Below are 20,275 nucleotides of genomic sequence, written 5' to 3' on the forward strand. Positions count from 1 at the left end.
TTTTCAGTTTCAAGTTTCAATGTACTGAGTCATAATTTGCGAATCAAGTGTTAACCATTGAAACAATTCATACCATTAATTTACCATAGGCTTAACTTAAGTTAACAAATAATCAAGTGTTTGAGTTGGAATTTGATTTCATAGTTTGGCAATTGGCAATTGGCAAGCTTGCTCTGTTTTAGTGCCTTCCGATTCGCTCAGCGTATTCTTCAAAGAATCAAAGCCATTAGCTAGCCATGGAGTTTGAGGTCAGTCAGCTCCTACCTAGGTCAAAAACCTACCAGAGACTCAGACCACAGAGCAAAACAAAGAAAAGTAAACAAGGAGGAAGGAGGGATAGCACACTATTAATAGAGTAATTACTTGCATACATTTGATTTGAAAGGTTTGTTTGTCTTCTTGTCTGGTACCACCTCCCCAAGCAAAGCCTACGTTGCCTTTCCAATTTTTTTATTTTCATCGAAGCTTCCTTTGTTTTACCAGTCTAGTAACTTATTCTTCCATTCCATCCACAACTAGTTTCCTCTCTCTCTACCTTCTTAGTCCTTGTGCTCAGTCAACGCTTTTAGTCTTCGCCGACCTCTCTCTTCTCTCGCTCCCCCGTGATGAGAAAGAAAGAATGTGTCTTTTTAAGTTTGTTAATTCGTACGTAAGATCCTCCAGTTTCAGGTTCAGCCACTTATTAAACTTTGCTTCTCCTTGGGGTTCAGGTAATTTAACGGCTACCTCTCTCTCTTTTCTTTTCTTCCCATTACATATATTCAGCTCCAATAATGCATGCTGCTTTTTTTATTTTTATTTTTTTCTTTTGTTTCTAGTTATAGTCAGCATGAATGATCCTTTTAAACATGTGCATGTTTTCGCTTAAATTTTTCTTTTATATATGCGTGCCTGAGACTGTGCCTAGCTCAAACTCAAAGTTTGCAGTACTGCAAATTTATGCCTTGAAACTAGCAGCAAAAAGGAAAAATAGTAATTTAATTTGCAAGTGATATAGTGTTATGTTCTTCGCCACACATTTAAGCTTTGTTCCCTGCTGCAAGCGTTGTTTTTTTTCTTTTCTTGGAGCTGATTTAATGAAGTTTCAACCTTTTGAACTAAAATTAAACTAGCATCAATGCTCGTGTATTGCAATTCATATTATCTTCGCCTTTTTTAGGTCCAATCTGTGAGAAATGGCTGGTTATGAAAGAGATGAGGTACCCATGCTATCGGACACTCACCCACAATTATCAGATGAAAATGTGCACTTACAATTTGAGACATTTATGTCACGAACCAGAAGTGCATCAGTTTCCATTCCTATGGACTCTATGGAACCGTCATATGAAAGGGAGGCTAGCCTTGTAAGCCATACTGGTCCCTTGAGGAGTCGAACAAAAACTCCATTCCTCCCTATGAGTGGTCCATTATATAACCGCAGGCCTGATAACATTTTCCGGCTAACTCAAGCTGTACCAGGGCAAGAAGAAGCAGTCAAAACTGCAGGAGAAAAGTTTCCTTCTACTAATGTGACAAACCAGAATGAAGGGACAGATGACAACTATGCTGGAAAAAATGAACACTTACTGAGATCTGGGCAATTGGGGATGTGCAATGATCCTTACTGCACAACTTGCCCAACATACAATCTCAAGCCTGCTCAACCACAACACTCAAAGGCTTCGGGTATATTTGATCCCAAGGTGTTTTTCTTTCTTTACTCAGAGGGCTTTTTATTTTATATTTTTACATTGTTGCTGCCTTTTATGATATGCTCTGCATGATGACCACTTAAAATAACTGCTCTACCAAAAATATTTATAGTTTTGCATCTAATCCCGTCAAATGATTAGGAGCTTGCCTGTCTCAGGCTTCTCATTTAGTTAGATGCCACTAAATCCCATCACCTTTACTTATTCTTTGGTATGTTACTGTAAAATTTTGAGGAAGTAATGTTAGCAACAAATTAGAATTTTGCATTTCTTCCCCTTTGCTTCATGGTAAAAGTGTATTAGTAGATTGGACTACTTGATAAATTGACGAAGGGCAAGTGAACATGGTGAATCAATAGTGGCCAAGAGAATGGATACAATGTCTGTACCCCTAGTGGTTTCCCTCTCTTGGAGAATGGTTCCTTCTGATTCTTACAGAGCTGGGATGATATTGTTTATAGACAAATGACAGTGATCCTAGAGGAGTATTTGTGTATGATTGCAGCGTTATGGTAACGGTGGTGGCATAAGTTGTTAAACCCATGGGGAAAAATCATCCCTGAAGGCTAACAAGGAAAGTGTCCACCAAAGGTATCCAGGCATTGTGGGACAATGCTAAGGGTCCCTATCGGCTCCAGGATTGGAAACACTTGGCTCCTAATACAAACTCAACTCATCCCTGTATGCAAAAGCAATATTTTCCCTCAAGCTGCATTATATATCCCGTTTCTTCTCCCCAGAATCACTTAAAGTTAAAATCACTAAAAGTGATTTTCTAGAGAAGCATGTGGGAGGTGCTTCTTCCCAGAAGTGATTCTGGCCTATCCAGAATCACTCCCAAACGAGCCATATTGCTTGAGATATAACAACAAAATTTACATGTCCATTTTCTTATCTATTTTATTTTCTGGAATGATGGTATACAAGCACTCCAAGAATCTTATGCACGTTTCTTTTATTGTCAACTGTTTGCAGTTCCATAATGCTCTCTATGGGGATGCCAAAGGCTGGGCGAGGAGATTTTTCTCTTTTCTGCGTCTATATATTCCTGGAGTTATGAACCCTCATGCTAAAGTGGTGCAACAGTGGAACAAGCTTTTTGTCATTTCATGCTTAGTAGCAATTTTTGTAGATCCATTGTTTTTCTTCGTGCTGTCTGTTCAAAAGGTATTGTTTGTTTCTGCCCTGTCATTTCATGAATTCTAAATTCAATTTATTCACTGTTTTCTTGGCGGCATTTTGGGATTATTTTTCATATCCTACTAAGTTCAGTATGCATGTACCATATGACTTCTTTGATGTTAAGGAATTGGCGATATGTTTTTATTCTGAAGGGTTTCTATCAGTTTTTGAAAGTATCTTTCCTTTTATCTTTATCCTGTACAAGATGAAAGAAAGGATTTCCCTGAAAGGAACATAAGCTTAACATATAATTGTTAGACAACCGCTATACTTTAACAACTTAAGCTGTTAGGTCAACAATGTATGTGAAGCTAACACCCCACCACAGGCCCAGCATCTTCCTACCCATGGAGAGGAAAAAACAGTAACTGAGAAACAAGTGTTTTTGTTCTCTAAATTTTACAAATTTTCTTTATCTATTTGTAATGATGCCTTTCTGAGGAGAAGACAGTAACTGAGAAACAAGTTTTTTTGGTTCATTTCTTTTCAACTTGATTTCCCTGTCTTTGGATGCAGGATAATAAATGCATAGTTCTTGATTGGCCCATGACGACAACACTTGTGGTTTTTAGAAGCATGACTGATTTTATATACTTGATGCACATACTCCTTCAGGTAAAGATTTCCTTTCCTCTCATCCATTTGAAACTCATTTTGGTTCACTATCCTTGGTTTTCTTCTTTAGTTCTGAGTTCTGTGAATAATTTTCATATACGATGCATTTCCTTACCATCCTTTGATGATTACTTAAAGCTCCCTTTTTATTATTTTATTCTAAGATGGTGAACAGCTTTTGATGCATCACTGACTGGGTTTCCACTGAATTAGTTCAGTTGTCCAGTAATAACTCTGTGCTCAGTAGATCAGGGATAATCTGGGCACTAGTCATAGGGTAGTCTCACTGGCTGTTGGAACCATAACCAAGATCTCCCACCAATGTCCTTAGAGTCTTGACAGATAAATTAATTATTTGTTCTCTCTCTCTCTCTCTCTCTCTCTCTCTCTCTCTCTCTCTCTCTCTCTCTCTGCAGTTTAGATTGGCTTATGTGGCTCCTGAGTCTAGAGTGGTTGGTGCTGGCGAGTTGGTTGACCATCCAAAGAAAATTGCTCGGAATTACCTTCAAGGATATTTTCTAATTGACTTCTTTGTTGTATTACCGCTTCCTCAGGTAAACATCTCTCTCTCTCTCTCTCTCTCTCTCTCTCTCTCTCTCTCTCTCTCTCTATAAGATCAGTACATTTGTGGTTTTCCTTCGCTTTATTGATAATCTTCATCCATTTTGTACTATTAACTACTTCAAGCAACTTGTTCATGTTATAATTTTACATGATAGGTAGAATATCAATAAGTGTGTCTCTAATTTTAGACACCTTATAAAAATTAGTGTTTAGCACGGAATTTCCAAAAGCCAAAGAAGATATTTTGCAAAAGAAGATAGAAAAAATGTTGTTAAGAGATGCATTTTGCAATTCTGATATGCTAACGAGAGCTTGAAAAGCTATTGCTTTTTGCCATGGAAGAATACTGCTTTTCAGTGGTTATGCTGTATAATCAGATGACTTCATCCGCTTTAGCAATATAACAAATAAAAAAATTAGCAGAACATACACGAAGGCACAATTGACGCTCTCCCTCTACCCTAAATTACTTGTATCTGCCAATTTCTCTATTTATGCTCTCATGACATTGTAACTTGTTCTATCTGATGTTAGCACTTCTTTTTTCCCTTCTGATTAGTTTATCTTTAAATTGTTTGCAGATCATAGTTTTGTTAGTTCTACGAAAAAACTTGGGATTATCTGGTGCAAACTATGCAAAAAATTTGTTACGTGCTGCAGTTCTTCTTCAGTGCATTCCCAGGTTGTGTAGGTGTCTACCCCTGCTTGCTGGTCAGTCTCCAAGTGGCTTCATATTTGAGTCCGCATGGGCAAACTTCATAATAAATCTTCTCACATTTGTGTTGTCTGGCCATGTTGTTGGGTCGTGCTGGTACCTCTTCGGGTTACAGGTGGGTGGGGCAATTTTATTCTTAAACATACTCCTCGAAGTTTCTTATGATAGACATTTTTATGCTCTTTGTGTCTAAAAGTTCCCTAAAACTTTACACTTACATCTTGTATGTCCACACAAGATTTTTTTCTTAAACTAATATACAATCTCTTTTCACCTTTTGTTGAACAAGGAATGCAGGCATAGTGAAATATCTGCTATATTGGATTTCGCTATGTTTGTAGTGGTGGTTCAAGTATATGAAAGGATTTAGGATGTGTCTTTTCATGGTATTTTGGTTCTGTCTTGGTTTGATTCGGAAACAAATGAAAATTTATTGGATATGGGAGTGAAAGGATGCTTTTCAACCATCCACTTACTTCCCCTCTTTCTTGTCCCAGAGGGTTAATCAATGTTTTCGAGATGTCTGTCATGACTCTGGAATTCGTGGGTGCATGAGCTTCATAGATTGTGGGCATGGAAATGAGATTGAAGGTTCTAAAGTGGAAGATCCAGTACGTGATAGCTGGAAAAACTATACGAATGCTAGTGCTTGTTTAGATAAAGATGGTTTTGATTACGGAATCTACAGCCAAGCTGTCAATCTTACAACAGAAAATAGCGTAATCACGAGATATGTATACGCACTGTTTTGGGGATTCCAGGTATTGCTTTTACTTATACCTTCTTTGGCCAGTATCATCTCAAATAACGATATTTTTTCTTATTGTATACTCATTTAAGTTAGCGATTGACTATCATTGCCCCCCTAAAAGCTTAACGTGTAGGATGTTCAATACTCGTTTAAGTTGACCGTCCATCAGAAGTTGGTGTTAGACTGCCAATGTACCTGAAGCAAGGCTTTAAATCATGTAATGAATAACAGATTGCTGTGACCAAAAGGTTAACATGTGCAAGCAATTATCAAACTGAATATTGATGAAGCTTGAAATTTCCGAACTTGTTAGAGTCAAAATTGAAAAACGAACCCAAATAAAACCCTTCTCTGTATTGCCCTTCTCTGTATTGTCCCACCTAGTTGAAAGCCAAATTCAGCTAGTTTTGAATCTTTTTATTCTGGAATGAAATCTCAAATTGACGGCATCAGTGTCTTTTCCTTTGAGAAGTTATTGTTTAACTAAATGATATTTTCAAGAAAAAAACTTACATTCCATTATTTCCTGGCCTAAGAGTTGTTTTGGTATTGTCTCATTACGAAAATTATTTTAAGTGAATGTAATTGTCTAGTCAATTCTGTAGTGCATATTATAATATGATCATAATCTTTTACTGACAAAAAAAACCTTGTGACATTATGAAGCAAATCAGTACTCTGGCTGGAAATCAAACTCCAAGTTATTTTGTTTGGGAAGTCCTTTTTACAATGGCTATTATTGGCCTAGGTCTCTTGCTTTTTGCTCTTCTCATTGGAAATATGCAGAACTTTCTGCAGGCTCTTGGTCGGAGGTACAACTTTTATCCTAGGATTTATTCTTCTCAGATATTCCTACTTTCAAAGTCACTTGGTTGGAACATATTATATTGTACGTATAGAACATAGGTTAGTGGAATTATGATTATAATTTAATCACCTTTCAACACGGTATAGTCTATATACATAAAAACTGTACATTATTGGTTTTTCATTGTTTTCTTATAAATTCTTCCTGGGTTCAGAATTTTCCAATGGGATGATATGTTAGAGTAATACTCTCTCCTGTTTTTTTTTCTGAAATTCAAAGTTGAAAGTTTTGTGTACTAATTATTGAATACCGTGAGTGTTCACTTGTCAACTGCAACCATGATGTATTTCATTCTTGTGAATAAGTCTCAAAGAAATAGAGTAATAGAAATTGCCAGTTAGCTTTCTTTCTGAAATATGATGTGTGCCATGTAAAAGACAGACAGTTTCTTCTTTCCTAGTTAAATTCTGCTTTGCTTTAAGAAAAGGAAATCTCTGTTTCTCTTTACAGGAGGTTAGAAATGTCTCTGAGACGTCGTGACGTTGAGCAGTGGATGAGACATAGACGCTTGCCAGGGGAACTTAGAAGGTATATATGGTGTTATTATCCATTGTGTGAGAAATAAATTAACGCCCTATAAAATAAATTATCCACTCTTAAATCGAATATCCTGTGATGTTAATATTGATTATTAAAGCCTCATGAATGGAGTTCTGTAGGCGAGTACGACAAGCTGAAAGGTACAATTGGGCCGCAACCAGAGGGGTAAATGAAGAAATCCTTTTGGAAAACTTGCCTGAAGACCTTCAGACAGATATAAGACGCCATCTCTTCAAGTTTATTAAGAAAGTGAGCATCTTAGTATCTCAGAACAATAATATATCTAGATTTTTGGGAACTATCTTAATACATCCAGAAACTTATAATGATTCAAAATGTCGGTTTTGCTGTTTTCTTTTTCAAGTTGCACTCTGAAGTGAAGCCTTTTTGGCCTGAATGATGGTTTTTTCTTTCTACTACAATGATTATTCGATATAAGGTTCACAGTTGTCAACTTGGCATTAACTCATAATATCCAATTACTCTCTAGGTACGAATTTTTTCCCTGATGGATGAACCCATCTTGGATTCCATTTGTGGAAGACTAAGACAAAAGATATACATCAAAGGAAGCAAAGTTTTGTACCATGGTGGTCTAATTGAGAAAATGGTTTTTATCGTGCGTGGAAAAATGGAGAGCATTGGAGAAGATGGGATTACAGTTTCCTTATCTGAAGGGGATGTTTGTGGTGAGGAACTTCTCACATGGTGCCTTGAGCATTCTTCAGCGAACAGAGGTATTAGTGTGATTTCTAAAAGCCTGTTTATAATCAAGGTCCAGTGACAGTGCCTGTTGACTCAGTCAGGCTACGTGTTTAAAAAAAATAATAAGTCCCAGTTCCCTTCTGGAAAAGATCTTACTAGGTCTCAGTGCATGATGTCAAAAGACACCATCAATTTATCAATGTGGTTTCTGTTGCAGACGGTAAGATCAGGATTTCTGGACAGCGATTGCTTAGCAACAGGATGGTGAGATGCTTAACAAACGTCGAAGCATTTTCACTCCGAGCTGCAGACATTGAAGAAGTCACCAGTCTTTTCTCCAGATTTTTGCGAAAACCACGTGTTCAAGGAGCCATAAGGTATGCGTGATTGAAGATGGTATTTAATAGCACTGCTACGTGACTTTCTTATATTTACAGTTTATTGCAGCAGGTATAGCTTTCTGTTTTTCCTGTTTGGACAAGTAAAATCCTCGCTTGGTTAGATAACCAAGAGTTTGTCAGTTTCAACTTTTTGCATGTGCCACATAATAATGTATTATCTCTAGGCTAGTTTTGCCTTATTTTGGAGTATGAGGATTTGCTATTGCTAGGCTAGTTGAGAAAAGATTGGGTTATATTTGGAGTGCAGATTTATTATTAAAATTGGTGGAAGGTAGGAAACTATGAATTTCGTTTATGCATTAATATTGGAGGAGATAACATAATTGTTGGTTTTATTGTTTATGTTAGATATGAATCACCTTACTGGAGAGGGCTTGCAGCAAGACGCATTCAAGTAGCATGGAGATACAGGAGAAAACGCCTAAGTCGAGCAGACACCTCTCAATCCCAATCCAATCATTTTCATAACCATGCATTATAATTATATAAGTCAGTTAAGTCAGTCACCTTAATTTTGTTTCTGTAAAGATGAAGTCCATGTATGTATAATGTACGTATATGTGTGGTGTGGTGTGGTGTAGGATCAATCAATACAGCTTTCAGCTCATTGAATCAAATCCCATTTAATTGAAGGATATTCAGTTTCTTGAATTGAAACCCCACCAAATACCAAATACCAAATACCAAATACCAATCATGCAGATGCAGGCAAAGTCAATAATGTCCCTGATGATACTTTTGTAATCTAAATCTAGTAGGGTACTATCTATCTTACACTCTTCTTTCTTGGATTGGTTTTGAGGTATGTTGTCGTATGTGAATATATTTGCCATTTGGTTGGTTGGGGCCCGAAGCGAAGCATGTTTGCAGCTCAGGAGGAGGACGATGATATTTTGGTTTTGCTGCCACGCACGTAGCCACGGTCGAATAGAATAGTTGTTGTCTTTTCTTTTGAGGTGCTTGGGCTCCTCCTCGTTTTGAGCCCTAGTAACTCTATTTCTTCCATTTTGGGCCCTTTCCAGGATGAATGAATTAAAGGCAGGGAGGGAGGGAGGGAAATGAAGCGAAGTTTGTAGGTTCACCTGGTCTGGTCAGGTCAGGTCAGGTCTGATAAATCAAGTGTCATTGCATTGGATCTAATAAATTAACTGAACAGTGCCAGTGACTGCTAGTGATATATGAATATATTTACTGCATGTGTATAGTGTATAGTGTATCGACTGTAGAGAAGAGAAGAGAAGAGAAGAGAAGAGAGAGTACTTAGCTTAGCTATGGGCTATGGCCATCTGCCAAAATAAATGAAACAATTACGTCGTCGACAGCAGTGGTAAAGGTCGCAACTTACGGCTTTAAATTCAATAAAGCAACAAGTCATATTCATATTGTCTTGTCTGGACCATATAATTAAAAACACACGGTCTCTACGACCTGCCTGCCTAATTCTCAGCCTTGGCAATGGCATTGGCATGCATGCATTCTAGTTAGGTTTACATGGACACGAACGGGTTTAAAGTTCACCAAGTTTCAGATTTTGTAATAAATAGTCTCATCATATTGATACTTTTATTTGCAAAGTTACAGTTGGTCGACTTTGTTTCTACAATTTCGAATTTCTTTATATATATATATATATATATATATATATATATATGTTTTCTTAGTTGCGTAAGTATGGTGTTAACATTTAATAATGAATTAGCTAGATGGTCCATCCATTGTCATGATATTGCACAAGGACGTACGACTTATTGTGCATTAATGCATGGTTGCCTTTACAAGCAAGGAAAATGGGTGATGATGAGATGATGAGATTAGTCTAAGTCAGTGATTAGTGTTGTGGAAACCTCCATTGCACTTTGAATTTGTTTCTCGGTTGGGTGGTTCTAGACTTCTTCTACACAAGACATGCCAGAGCCACCCAGCCATTCTTCTTCCTCCAACTCGATCTAATATGCATATTGAATAATCTCCTTAAATAGCTCTTGAAAAAACTGATGCAGCTACACTAACCTTCCCTACCACACTAACCTTCCACAATTTAATAGCAATGACTTGCTGCAACAGATCCTTTATCACTTGTAATAAAATCTTCATTAACCATACTCGCTTTGGTTGGTCCATGTCATTCCAAGTGGCCTGTTTGTTAAAACGACGTGATCGTAATCACCACAAACAATCACACTTTCCTTTAAGAAACTAAACGATTAGTTATTTGGATATATATATATATATATATATATATATCTGTGTTTAAAACACTGGACGGAATTAATAACAAAGTTGAGCTTATTACTATTAGGGCTAACTCAATCTTGATTAGTTAGTCCATCGACAGTTTTTCGGGTGTGTGTGTGTGTGCTAGGGTTTCATTGACTTTTGTAGTTTCGATATACAGATGAATATATAGTGATCAAAGTACAGCAATAGTATTATTAGCATCGAGGAGCTTTTGTTTTCCAAAAGTAATAATTTAGAATGGTGTATGACCGTTATAAATATAAATAGCTTTGGATTGGAATTAAATAAATACTTTAGTTGTAGTAGCATTTGCTCCAGAAGATTTGGGAACTATTTGGTTGAGAGTGGGAAGACACAGGCAGAACTTAGCTACTGTATTAATTGGTATCGATCGCGAGAAGGAAGACAAGACAGTCATCATTACCTACCAAATTATCTCAGTATATGTACTCGTACCGCAATCACCCATTCAATTTCTTATTCTTTAATTCCTTTGCTCCTTGTTCTTTTTTAACTTTCTTCATTTTGAGAAGAAGTTGGCCGCTTATTCTTCAATCTCTCGATCACACCGTCTATCCCCAACTCTCTGGCACAGAAAGAGAAAGGGAGAGAGTGAGTTTTGATTGATTTTCAAATTCGCTGCTTTGATCTCTATAATTATTTACAATCCTCTCATTGAAGCCTGTGAAAATCTGGAACACATGACTATTTATGTTAAGAATCAGTAAATAAAATGTACATAACGGCAATATTTGGCACTGAACCTGATCAATATCATAGGCAAATTAATCCTGATCCAAGTTATTACACAAGATTTCAATATACTCTAATTCAAATATTTATTAAATTTTACAATATCTTTGTATTTTCAAGAAAATTAGTCTTACAGAAGCCAACGGTGTTGCACACATGCTTGCTAAGTTTGGTTTAGAAAATGAGATGACCTATTTTGTTTGGTTTGAGGTGCCTCTTGAATTTATTTAGAACACCATATCAAATAATGTTATGAGTCATAGTCAGATTATTTGTCTCCAGTATAATTTTTCAAGATTTCAATAAAACTTTCCTCCTATTGTCAAGGTTCTCTCAGAAACATGAATGAATATCCCGTCCATGCCTTTTACTAATCATTAGTTGATCAGAATCAATCCACTTACATATTTATTAATATAAAAAAAAAAACTATATATCTTTACAGACTGGGGAATACCGGGGTTATATGGTTAAAATTTGGCAGAAATAGCAAGGATTGAACTTTAGTCAAGGGTTGCATTGTAAATGCGAAAATGACAAATTATGTTTATGGACTTTTATCAGTTTCATTATTTTATTTATCTTCCTCTTCTACTTGTTAGCGGTGTAAGAGGATTTTTTTAAAAAATAAATAAATAAATATCTTTTCCAGCAAATTATGTTTTGTCTCAAGCAAACTTACCCAACAAAGGTTCTGTCGTCAAAGAGATTAACCTCTGGCGGCAAAAACAATCGCCAGAGTGGGTTTTCTATGTGACGAATGTTTTGCCATGTAAGCTTCAATCTGTTCCGGGGAAGTACCAGTTGTCGAGAAAGTAATTTTCCGGCGCGAATTAGCCAACCAAATTTTTGTTAAGATAGACCTATCATGATGAAAATGCGACAAAAATATTTAAACGGGAAAAGTATTTTTACAACCGAAAAATGATAATGCGTGTTAGAAAAGTTCAAAATGAATATCCATAAACACCTTTTAATATACCTTTAAGATATAAATGGTTTAATACCTAGAGAATTGTCATGTGCCTAATGGAATATCATTCAATAAGCTAAAGAGTTAGAATAAATAGAATAAATATAAGCTTAATTTGTTTGGGTTGAGCATGCATTCTGTTGGTTATTTAATTATATTTTTTATATGATAGATGTGATCAATTAAGCTAATTAACTTGACCAACTGAATTAAATCTCCATAGGTGTAATTGATCGACTAAATCCCCTTGTTTAATCAGTGAAGCATATTCCATTGTTGTGAGTCGTGACTCGTGACCTTATAATTAAAACAACGAACTAGGCTTTTAGTTTTATAAGATTAGTTACTTGATGTCAATTGGTTGCTACTAGCTCTAGCTATCTAGCTTTACCTTATAGCTCGGTACTTAATGCATGATATCATGATATGCTCATTCCTAGGAAGGACACCTAAAATTCCATGGAACTATATTTATTATTTAACGTGCTACATATAGGTACAGGTGCTGGTCAGTACCTTTTTCTTTCAAGAAACCTCGGCTAGATAAGAGAAAATGTTATTAACCATTTGTAGCTAATGGACGTATATACGCAGTGCATTTTGCACCAGAATATTATTGAATTGTAATATTGTTTCATTTTGACATTTTCTAGGTAAAAGTTGAAAACTTATTAAGAAGCTAATTTGCAAATTGAATCAATGAAAAGTTTGCATTTATGTAGCTGATACTTTGAGTAATATTGTAGCTGCGGGATGGAGGAGTTTAACAAAGAAACAAACAATGAAATAGGAACAATCAAGTCAGATGCTACAGGCTTTTATTTAATAATAATGAAGTCAGTAAGGCCTTAGTTGGTGCCATCAAAATTAGTATAGAATGAAGACAAATCTAGGAGTTTATCAAAAGAAAATAGCAAAATCAGAGGCTTATAATTAGACCTGGAGATCAGAAGGGTACATCAAAGTCAAACTATTTACACCATAAGGACAAAAATAAGTCCTTCCCTTTTAAACTTTTCCAATATTTGTTGATTTTAAATAACGTTACAAAAACTAAGCTTTGACTTGACAAAACTTTGAGCACGCGAGATGAACTTGGAAGGAAACAAGTCAAAATGATCTAATTGCACAAGCTCTCAACTAGCAAAAACAAACAGCTGCTAGTTGGAATTCATTCACGGGATCCATTATATTTCCTAGTACCAACCTACTACTTAATTGTATGTATGTGTAACAATGAACAAGTTATCAGTAGCTTTTGTTTGCTGTCGCATACTTTATCTAAATATATCTCCTTTTTCTTTTTTTGTTGTTGACAGAATGCGATAGTATTTTATTAAAAAAAGGATAAGTAACTAGTACAAAAATTAAGGTTATGTCGTCGAAATTAGGCGAGTATCTCTACACCGATTGGCTTGGTTGTTAGTCTAACTAGGTAACATTACCTTTTTAAACTCCAATAATTGTTATTACGGATTTTTGCATGATATTTTATTCGTCTTTAATGTAAAATCAAGAAAAATATCCTTAAGTTTAGCTGAAGAATAATGCGTTACTGTCTCTGTAATATAGATGAATTAATCTGATATCGTTTTTGTAATTGGCAATGAGGGGAGAAATGCAACATAGAGAAGTATTTTTTGAAAAAGGAGGGAGGGAGGGAGGGGTTAGTTTGACTTAAGAACGTTAAAAGTGGCATCACACACGATTGCAGCCCGAAAGTGGAGAGGTATCACGTTTGACTTTTAGACATAGGTGGTAGCTAGTCAGTTTATACGTTTTTTTTTCTTTCTATTATTATATATCAGAACTCTTATACGTTATCACCAATAATAGAATGAAAGAGAGAGTAATAATTTGTATGGAAAAGGTAAAAGTTATTGACAGGCAGAAACTAGAAAGTCAGCCCAGGCAGCGCAGTTCGGCCACAAGAATCCTAAGAAGAAGGAAAAAGGTTAAATTTGTAAATACAGGCACGTAGCCGGGAAATGACCCTAAGCCGTTTGTAGAGGGGAGGGGAGGAAAGGGGAGGGGAGTAGAGCTGGTAATAAAAGCTGAATGGGTGGGTGCACACCTGGCTGTGACTGTACCATTCTATATTAGTATATTTAGTATACTGTATAGCAGGATATTGTTAGTCCTTAAATTTAAACTTGATTTGCATTTGAGTCTCTCAATTTTCAAAATCGTTCATGTGGTTCTTCAACTTCAGTTTTTGTTAGGATAAATTGTACTGTCGTCAATTTTGTTAACTTTTCTGTTAAATACAGGGGCAAAATAGTATTTTTGTATTAAATTGATTAAAATATGAATAAAAAATTAAAATTAAACTATCTCTATCCCCCTCTATCCTGATTTCTACTCCCTCAAAACTTGATTTTTCTTTTTTATATTTGTTGATTTTTCATTTAATTTTCTTTTATTGTTATTTTAAAGATATGATTTTGTTTTCATTTTTTTGGTTTTAATATAAAAATATTATTTTGCCCATGCATTTAATAAAAAAAGTTAACAAAATTGACGGTATGACCATTTGTCCTAACGAAAGTGAAGTTAAAGGATCACGAAAAAGATTTTGAAAATTAAAAGACTCAAATATAAATTAAGCCAAAATTCAAAGACTAATAAAAAGGTTAATAAAAAAAACTAGTAATATTATTATTAAGTCCTCCCTCGCTCCCTCTCTCTCCCTGCCCTCGAATGGGGTGAGTGAGTGAGAATTTAATTTCTTCTGACGAACTTGGCTCTCTTTCTCTCTCTTATTTTCTTCCGTGGCTTTGGTTTTGGGTTGGTGGTGTTGTTAGATAGAAGCATTGCTTTTAAAACTCATCATCAGTTACATTTTAGTAGAGGCAGTAGACATACAAATTATAAATCACAAATCACACAAACAGTGAAGAAAGTGGCATAGTCATCCTCTCTCTCTCTCTCTCTCTCTCTCTATTTCTTTCTTTCTTTCTTTCTGGGCTCTCTCTCTCTCTCTCTCTCTCTCTCTCTCTCTTTGTTATTTGTTATGGTAACAGTTAATTACGCCTCCAAGATTTCATCCAAGTGCCATAACTCACTCTCCAAAATCAAGCCGATATCTTTGACATCTTGGCAGCCGTTTAAGCTACCAAATGAAATATGAAATCAAATCAAATGATATATATGAAATCTTGGTTTGGTGCTGAGTTGATGATGCCTGTCCTGGGCTTCCATAACTAATGCTCTTCCCTCTCAAAACACCCCATTTCCTTCTCATTTCCTTAAACCCCCACAAACCCAGTTTTCCATAACCCCATTATATTATACCCCAAACAACACAAAGTCAACACACCATATAAATATACACTCTTGTTTGCTTGCTGTCTCTCTCTCTCTCTCTTTCACTCTTGGTTTATATCAATCAAATATTGCTTTGCCATGGGACAACTAACTTGCTAGATGCTCCGCTCATCATCATTAAACCAAACCATTTAGTCTAGCGCTTAGCTTCCTTGGTACCTGCTACTTCTCCAGTAGCCTTAAGGACACAAAAGATTAAGGAGAAAATGGAGTTCGGCAGTGGAGGAGGCGCTGGCTCTGGTGGAGACCACGATGCCTCTGACTCTCAAAGAAGGAAGAAGCGCTACCATCGTCACACTGCCAACCAGATTCAGAAGCTTGAAGGGTAAGTCTAGTACTTGTACTTGTTCGTTTCACTGCTTGCTTAAGACTTTTTGTCTGTGACACTGTCTGGTTTATGGGGTTGCTTGTGCGAGTGATCGGAACGATGTTAATCTGATTGCATGTGTTTGATATGAAGAATGTTCAAGGAGTGCCCTCACCCAGATGAAAAGCAAAGGTTGCAGTTGAGCAGAGAGTTGGGGTTGGCTCCTCGCCAGATCAAATTTTGGTTTCAAAACCGGAGGACCCAGATGAAGGTGCTCACTCACTCTCTTCTGTTCTAACACACACTTGTACTAAAAAACCAGTCCTTTCTTTTTTTTTTTCTTCTTAATTTGTTTGTGCTGATTAATTCTTATACTAATGAAAACACGCAGGCCCAACATGAAAGAGCTGATAACTGTGTGCTTCGAGCAGAGAACGACAAGATCCGATGTGAGAACATTGCAATCAGAGAGGCCCTCAAAAATGTCATTTGCCCAGCTTGCGGTGTCCCTCCCCTCAATGAAGATTCCTATTTTGATGAACATAAATTGCGAATGGAGAATGCCCAATTGAAAGAAGAGGTGTTCTTTCTTTAATTTCCTATTTCAATTTTGTCATAAAGTTTCAAGCTTGATGCAATTTTCTCTTAAACCAGTCTATTTAATTATCTTTCATTAATTTGGTTGCTGTCTCTCTTGTCCTGCTTTCCCCGCTTTGCAGCTAGATAGAGTATCTAGCATTGCTGCCAAATGCATTGGGAGGCCAATTTCTCAGCTCCCTCCTGTTCAGCCTATTCATGTTTCGTCTTTGGAGTTATCAATGGCAAGTTTTGGGGGCCATGGGGTGGGTGGCCCTTCCCTTGATCTTGATCTTCTTCCAGGGACTACTTCATCTGCCATGCCCAGTTTGCCTTACCACCCTACCGTTTTATCGGACATGGACAAGTCCCTCATGACTGACATTGCAGCAAATGCCATGGAAGAGTTGCTTAGGCTTTTGCAGACCAATGAGCCTTTGTGGATTAAGTCCGCTACTGATGGGAGGGATGTTCTTAATCTTGAAAGCTATGAGAGGATTTTTCCGAGGGCTAATAGTCATTTGAAAAATCCCGATCTTAGAATTGAAGCATCAAGAGACTCTGGTGTGGTTATCATGAATGGTTTAGCATTAGTCGAAATGTTTATGGACCCGGTAATTTCTCTCGTCCTCATCCTCCTCTACCCAACTGTATATTTGCAAGTGTCAGGCAGTGTTTATCTTAATTACCTATATCCAAGTGTTTAACAATTTTATGTTTGCAGAACAAGTTTGGGGATCTATTTCCAACAATTGTCTCAATGGCAAAGACAATCGAAGTAATATCATCTGGAATGCTGGGCAGTCAGAGTGGGTCTTTGCAGTTGGTAAGTGGCTAGTAAGAAAATCTTTTGATTGTCTTTTGCATTGTCTAGTTTTATGGTAGAATTATGTTCGGATAAGTTCTCACTCGAAGGATTTTTTTGTAGATGTATAAAGAGTTGCAGGTGCTTTCACCGTTGGTACAAACTCGGGAGTTCTACTTCCTTCGTTATTGCCAGCAAATTGAGCAAGGCCTGTGGGCAATTGTCGATGTTTCTTACGATTTTCCTCGAGATAACCAGTTTACAAATCAATGTCGATCTCATAGGCTTCCTTCCGGGTGCTTGATTCAAGACATGCCTAACGGATATTCCAAGGTTTGTTTTGTTTAACAAGCAAAAAGTATTTGAAACACAATATTTGAGTAATGTTATAACTTCACTTCACTTCACTTAACTTGCTCATATGCATATCAAATGCTAAAAAATAGGTTTCATGGGTGGAACATGTGGAAATAGAAGACAAAGCCCCAACTCATCGGCTTTATAGAGATCTTATTCACAGTGGATTAGCATTTGGAGCTGAACGATGGCTTGCTGCTCTTCAGAGAATGTGTGAAAGATTTGCATGCCTAATGGTTTCAGGAACTTCTACTAGAGATCTTGAAGGAGGTAGCTTAAATGTTTCAACACCATATATAGTAATTCTATGATTATTAACTTTCTATCCTAGCTGCTTGATCTCAACATTCTTATTTTTATTTTTTGAATAATCAGTGATTCCATCGCCTGAAGGCAAGAGAAGCATGATGAAACTTGCCCAAAGGATGGTCAACAACTTCTGTGCAAGCATTAGCACATCCAACGGCCATCGATGGACCACCCTTTCTGGGATGAACGAGGTTGGAGTGCGAGTCACCATCCATAAGAGCACGGATCCTGGTCAGCCCAACGGTGTGGTTCTTAGTGCAGCCACGACCATTTGGCTACCAGTATCTCCACAAAATGTGTTCAATTTTTTCAAGGATGAAAGAACTCGACCTCAGGTACTTTTATGCTTGTTAGACAAACTCATACATACTGCCTATTTCAATTGGTAACTGTTATATCAATCGGATTAATTTGTTTTCCTCCAGTGGGATGTCCTTTCCAATAACAATGCAGTGCAAGAGGTTGCCCATATAGCAAATGGTTCACATCCAGGCAACTGCATATCTGTTCTAAGAGTAAGAAATAATAAGTTATTTATTTGCTATTTCCATTGTTACAATGCAACTCATTTTTTTGTTTTGTTTATTTTTTTGAAGGACTAGTTAATGTGTAATAATAACTTGCTTGTACTATGAAATCATTTCTTGTATAGGCTTTCAACACTAGCCAGAACAACATGCTGATGCTGCAGGAGAGCTGCATAGACTCATCAGGGTCACTTGTTGTGTACAGCCCTGTTGATCTACCATCCATCAACATTGCAATGAGCGGTGAGGATCCTTCTTACATCCCTCTGCTGCCATCAGGATTCACCATTTCACCGGACGGAAGGCCGGAGCAGGGAAATGGTGCCTCAACAAGTTCTTGTAACGTACATGGAAGTGGTGGATCACTAGTTACAGTGGCATTTCAAATCCTAGTGAGCAGCTTGCCATCCGCTAAGCTGAACTTGGAGTCGGTGAATACTGTGAATACTCTTATTGGCACCACTGTCCAGCAAATTAAGGCAGCCTTGAATTGTAATAGTTCCTGATGATCATGGCACAACTGTTTTCTCTCCTCTCTCCTCTCTACCCTCTACCCTCTACCATCCTTAAATAGGGTGATCAGAAAAGTGTTCATTCAGACAGTAGTGCTTGGGCAGCCTGCTGGTGCTGGTGGTATTCAATGTGGGACAAGTATCTGGGTTAGTTGGGACTTTGAATGCCCTCTCATCAAGAGCTGAAGCTCTTCATTTACTGCTCCTGCTGCTTCTTCTGCTCCTTCTGCTGCTAGTAGAGCTGTTTTTGCTTCCAAGGTTCATTACTTCAGTACAATTTTCACCAACTACAAACTTTTTTCTTTTTTGTTTTTTTTCTTCTTTTTTGGTGGGGCAGGTTTTATTTTCCTTGTTTTTGTTATTTTAGCAATGTTTAGCTTTGGAAAAGCAGTATTTAAAAGAGGAAGTCAAGAACGCACCATACGTGTCTTTCCTGCTGAGTTTCTCTCCAGTCCGTACTGCCATTCCACTCTCTCCTCCTCCACTCCAGCAAGAAAAATCGTATGGTTCGGGCATTGACTTCCTAATCATGGACTTTTAGATTTATTATATATGAAAAACCATATTTCAATTGTCTGTCTGTCTCTCATATTCTATTTCTATTGTTGTAGCAAACTTTATCTCTCTCTCTCTCTCTCTCTCTCCCACAAAAACAAAACAAAACAAAACAAAACAAAAGAAATCCGTAATGACAGATCTAAAGTGCCTTTAATTAATTTGTGTTGTTTGTTTATATGTCTATCTGAGGGATGATGACCAGGAGTGACAGTAATGAGAGTGTAGGGCCAAGACGTTGACCGTAGTAGGCTTGACTTCAACTCTGTGGGCCTCCTCCATCCCTGAGACGTACTGAAAGCATAAATATATAATATATAAAACTCTTAATATATATGTGTACGCACGCGCGCTTTGACATTTTCCTGGGAAAAAAAGCATTTCCTTGATTGATTGATATGACCCTAAGTCACTAATCAAAGTCTCTCTCCCACTCCTTTCCTTATAGTTTGTTTTTCAAGTTTTAATTTCTCTTTGGTTGAATCCCATTTATTACTACCATCAATCTACCGGTTGGGTTTTGGATGCGTTGATTCATTGGGAAGCAAGATTAGTGTTGCCTTGATTAATTGGGAAGCAAGATTAGTGTTGCCTTGATATACTTGGCAACCAAGATTAGTGGTGCCCTTGATATCCGGAACAAACTAAAAACCAGAGTTTGCAAAGTCAAAAGGATTAGAATTGTGTTGTTAGGAAACAATTATGTATACATGTGTTGATTTGATTTGTTTGAATTAAGGTTTGATTAAGAGGAGTGATAAAGATGTTAAGGAGCTATGGTGGTGGTGGTGGTGGTGTAATGGCACATTGGCACCATGGCACCATGGCACCAGTGAAGTGAGTGATAGTACGTACAGTCTCATAAAGATGGGTTTCATTCATTTCTCATCAAAGTTAGCACAAGCAAGCTTTATAGTAACAAGTTGTCAAGTCTGTTAGAAAACTAGTATAGCCATAAAGGCATGTCTTAAAACACCATCAATGCATCTCTATCATTTCTG

At 37.0% G+C, this 20,275-nt stretch overlaps 2 protein-coding genes across 2 annotated transcripts; both read left to right on the forward strand.

Moving 5' to 3' along the window:
- The first annotated feature begins 450 nt into the window (after positions 1-450).
- LOC117627430 (probable cyclic nucleotide-gated ion channel 20, chloroplastic) lies at positions 451-8,686 on the forward strand. The gene is made up of 13 exons (XM_034359538.1): positions 451-710; positions 1,160-1,685; positions 2,670-2,861; positions 3,393-3,491; positions 3,908-4,045; positions 4,637-4,885; positions 5,268-5,531; positions 6,188-6,333; positions 6,840-6,917; positions 7,049-7,178; positions 7,420-7,666; positions 7,852-8,011; positions 8,384-8,686. Exons 2-13 carry the CDS (start codon positions 1,176-1,178, stop codon positions 8,514-8,516), a joined length of 2,346 nt encoding a protein of 781 aa, XP_034215429.1. The 5' UTR covers positions 451-710; positions 1,160-1,175; the 3' UTR covers positions 8,517-8,686.
- A 6,846-nt stretch (positions 8,687-15,532) lies between these two features.
- LOC117626916 (homeobox-leucine zipper protein HDG11-like) lies at positions 15,533-19,295 on the forward strand. The gene is made up of 10 exons (XM_034358719.1): positions 15,533-15,651; positions 15,787-15,904; positions 16,025-16,213; positions 16,353-16,823; positions 16,934-17,035; positions 17,138-17,347; positions 17,461-17,641; positions 17,747-18,015; positions 18,106-18,195; positions 18,333-19,295. The coding sequence occupies exons 1-10, from the start codon at positions 15,533-15,535 to the stop codon at positions 18,711-18,713; spliced, it is 2,130 nt and encodes a 709-aa protein (XP_034214610.1). The 3' UTR covers positions 18,714-19,295.
- The last annotated feature ends 980 nt before the right edge of the window (positions 19,296-20,275 follow it).

This window comes from Prunus dulcis, chromosome 5 (genome assembly GCF_902201215.1).
Source record: "Prunus dulcis chromosome 5, ALMONDv2, whole genome shotgun sequence".
NCBI lineage: Eukaryota > Viridiplantae > Streptophyta > Magnoliopsida > Rosales > Rosaceae > Prunus > Prunus dulcis.

Bases quoted from the DNA above. Each gene is read 5' to 3' on its own strand.
- LOC117627430 (XM_034359538.1), top strand. From the start codon at position 1,176: ATGGCTGGTTATGAAAGAGATGAGGTACCCATGCTATCGGACACTCAC. The intron at 3,492-3,907 runs GTAAAGATTTCC...CTCTCTCTGCAG, and splicing joins TGATGCACATACTCCTTCAG to TTTAGATTGGCTTATGTGGC. The intron at 6,918-7,048 runs GTATATATGGTG...GGAGTTCTGTAG, and splicing joins TTGCCAGGGGAACTTAGAAG to GCGAGTACGACAAGCTGAAA.
- LOC117626916 (XM_034358719.1), top strand. From the start codon at position 15,533: ATGGAGTTCGGCAGTGGAGGAGGCGCTGGCTCTGGTGGAGACCACGAT. The intron at 16,214-16,352 runs GTGTTCTTTCTT...CCCGCTTTGCAG, and splicing joins ATGCCCAATTGAAAGAAGAG to CTAGATAGAGTATCTAGCAT. The intron at 16,824-16,933 runs GTAATTTCTCTC...TTATGTTTGCAG, and splicing joins TCGAAATGTTTATGGACCCG to AACAAGTTTGGGGATCTATT.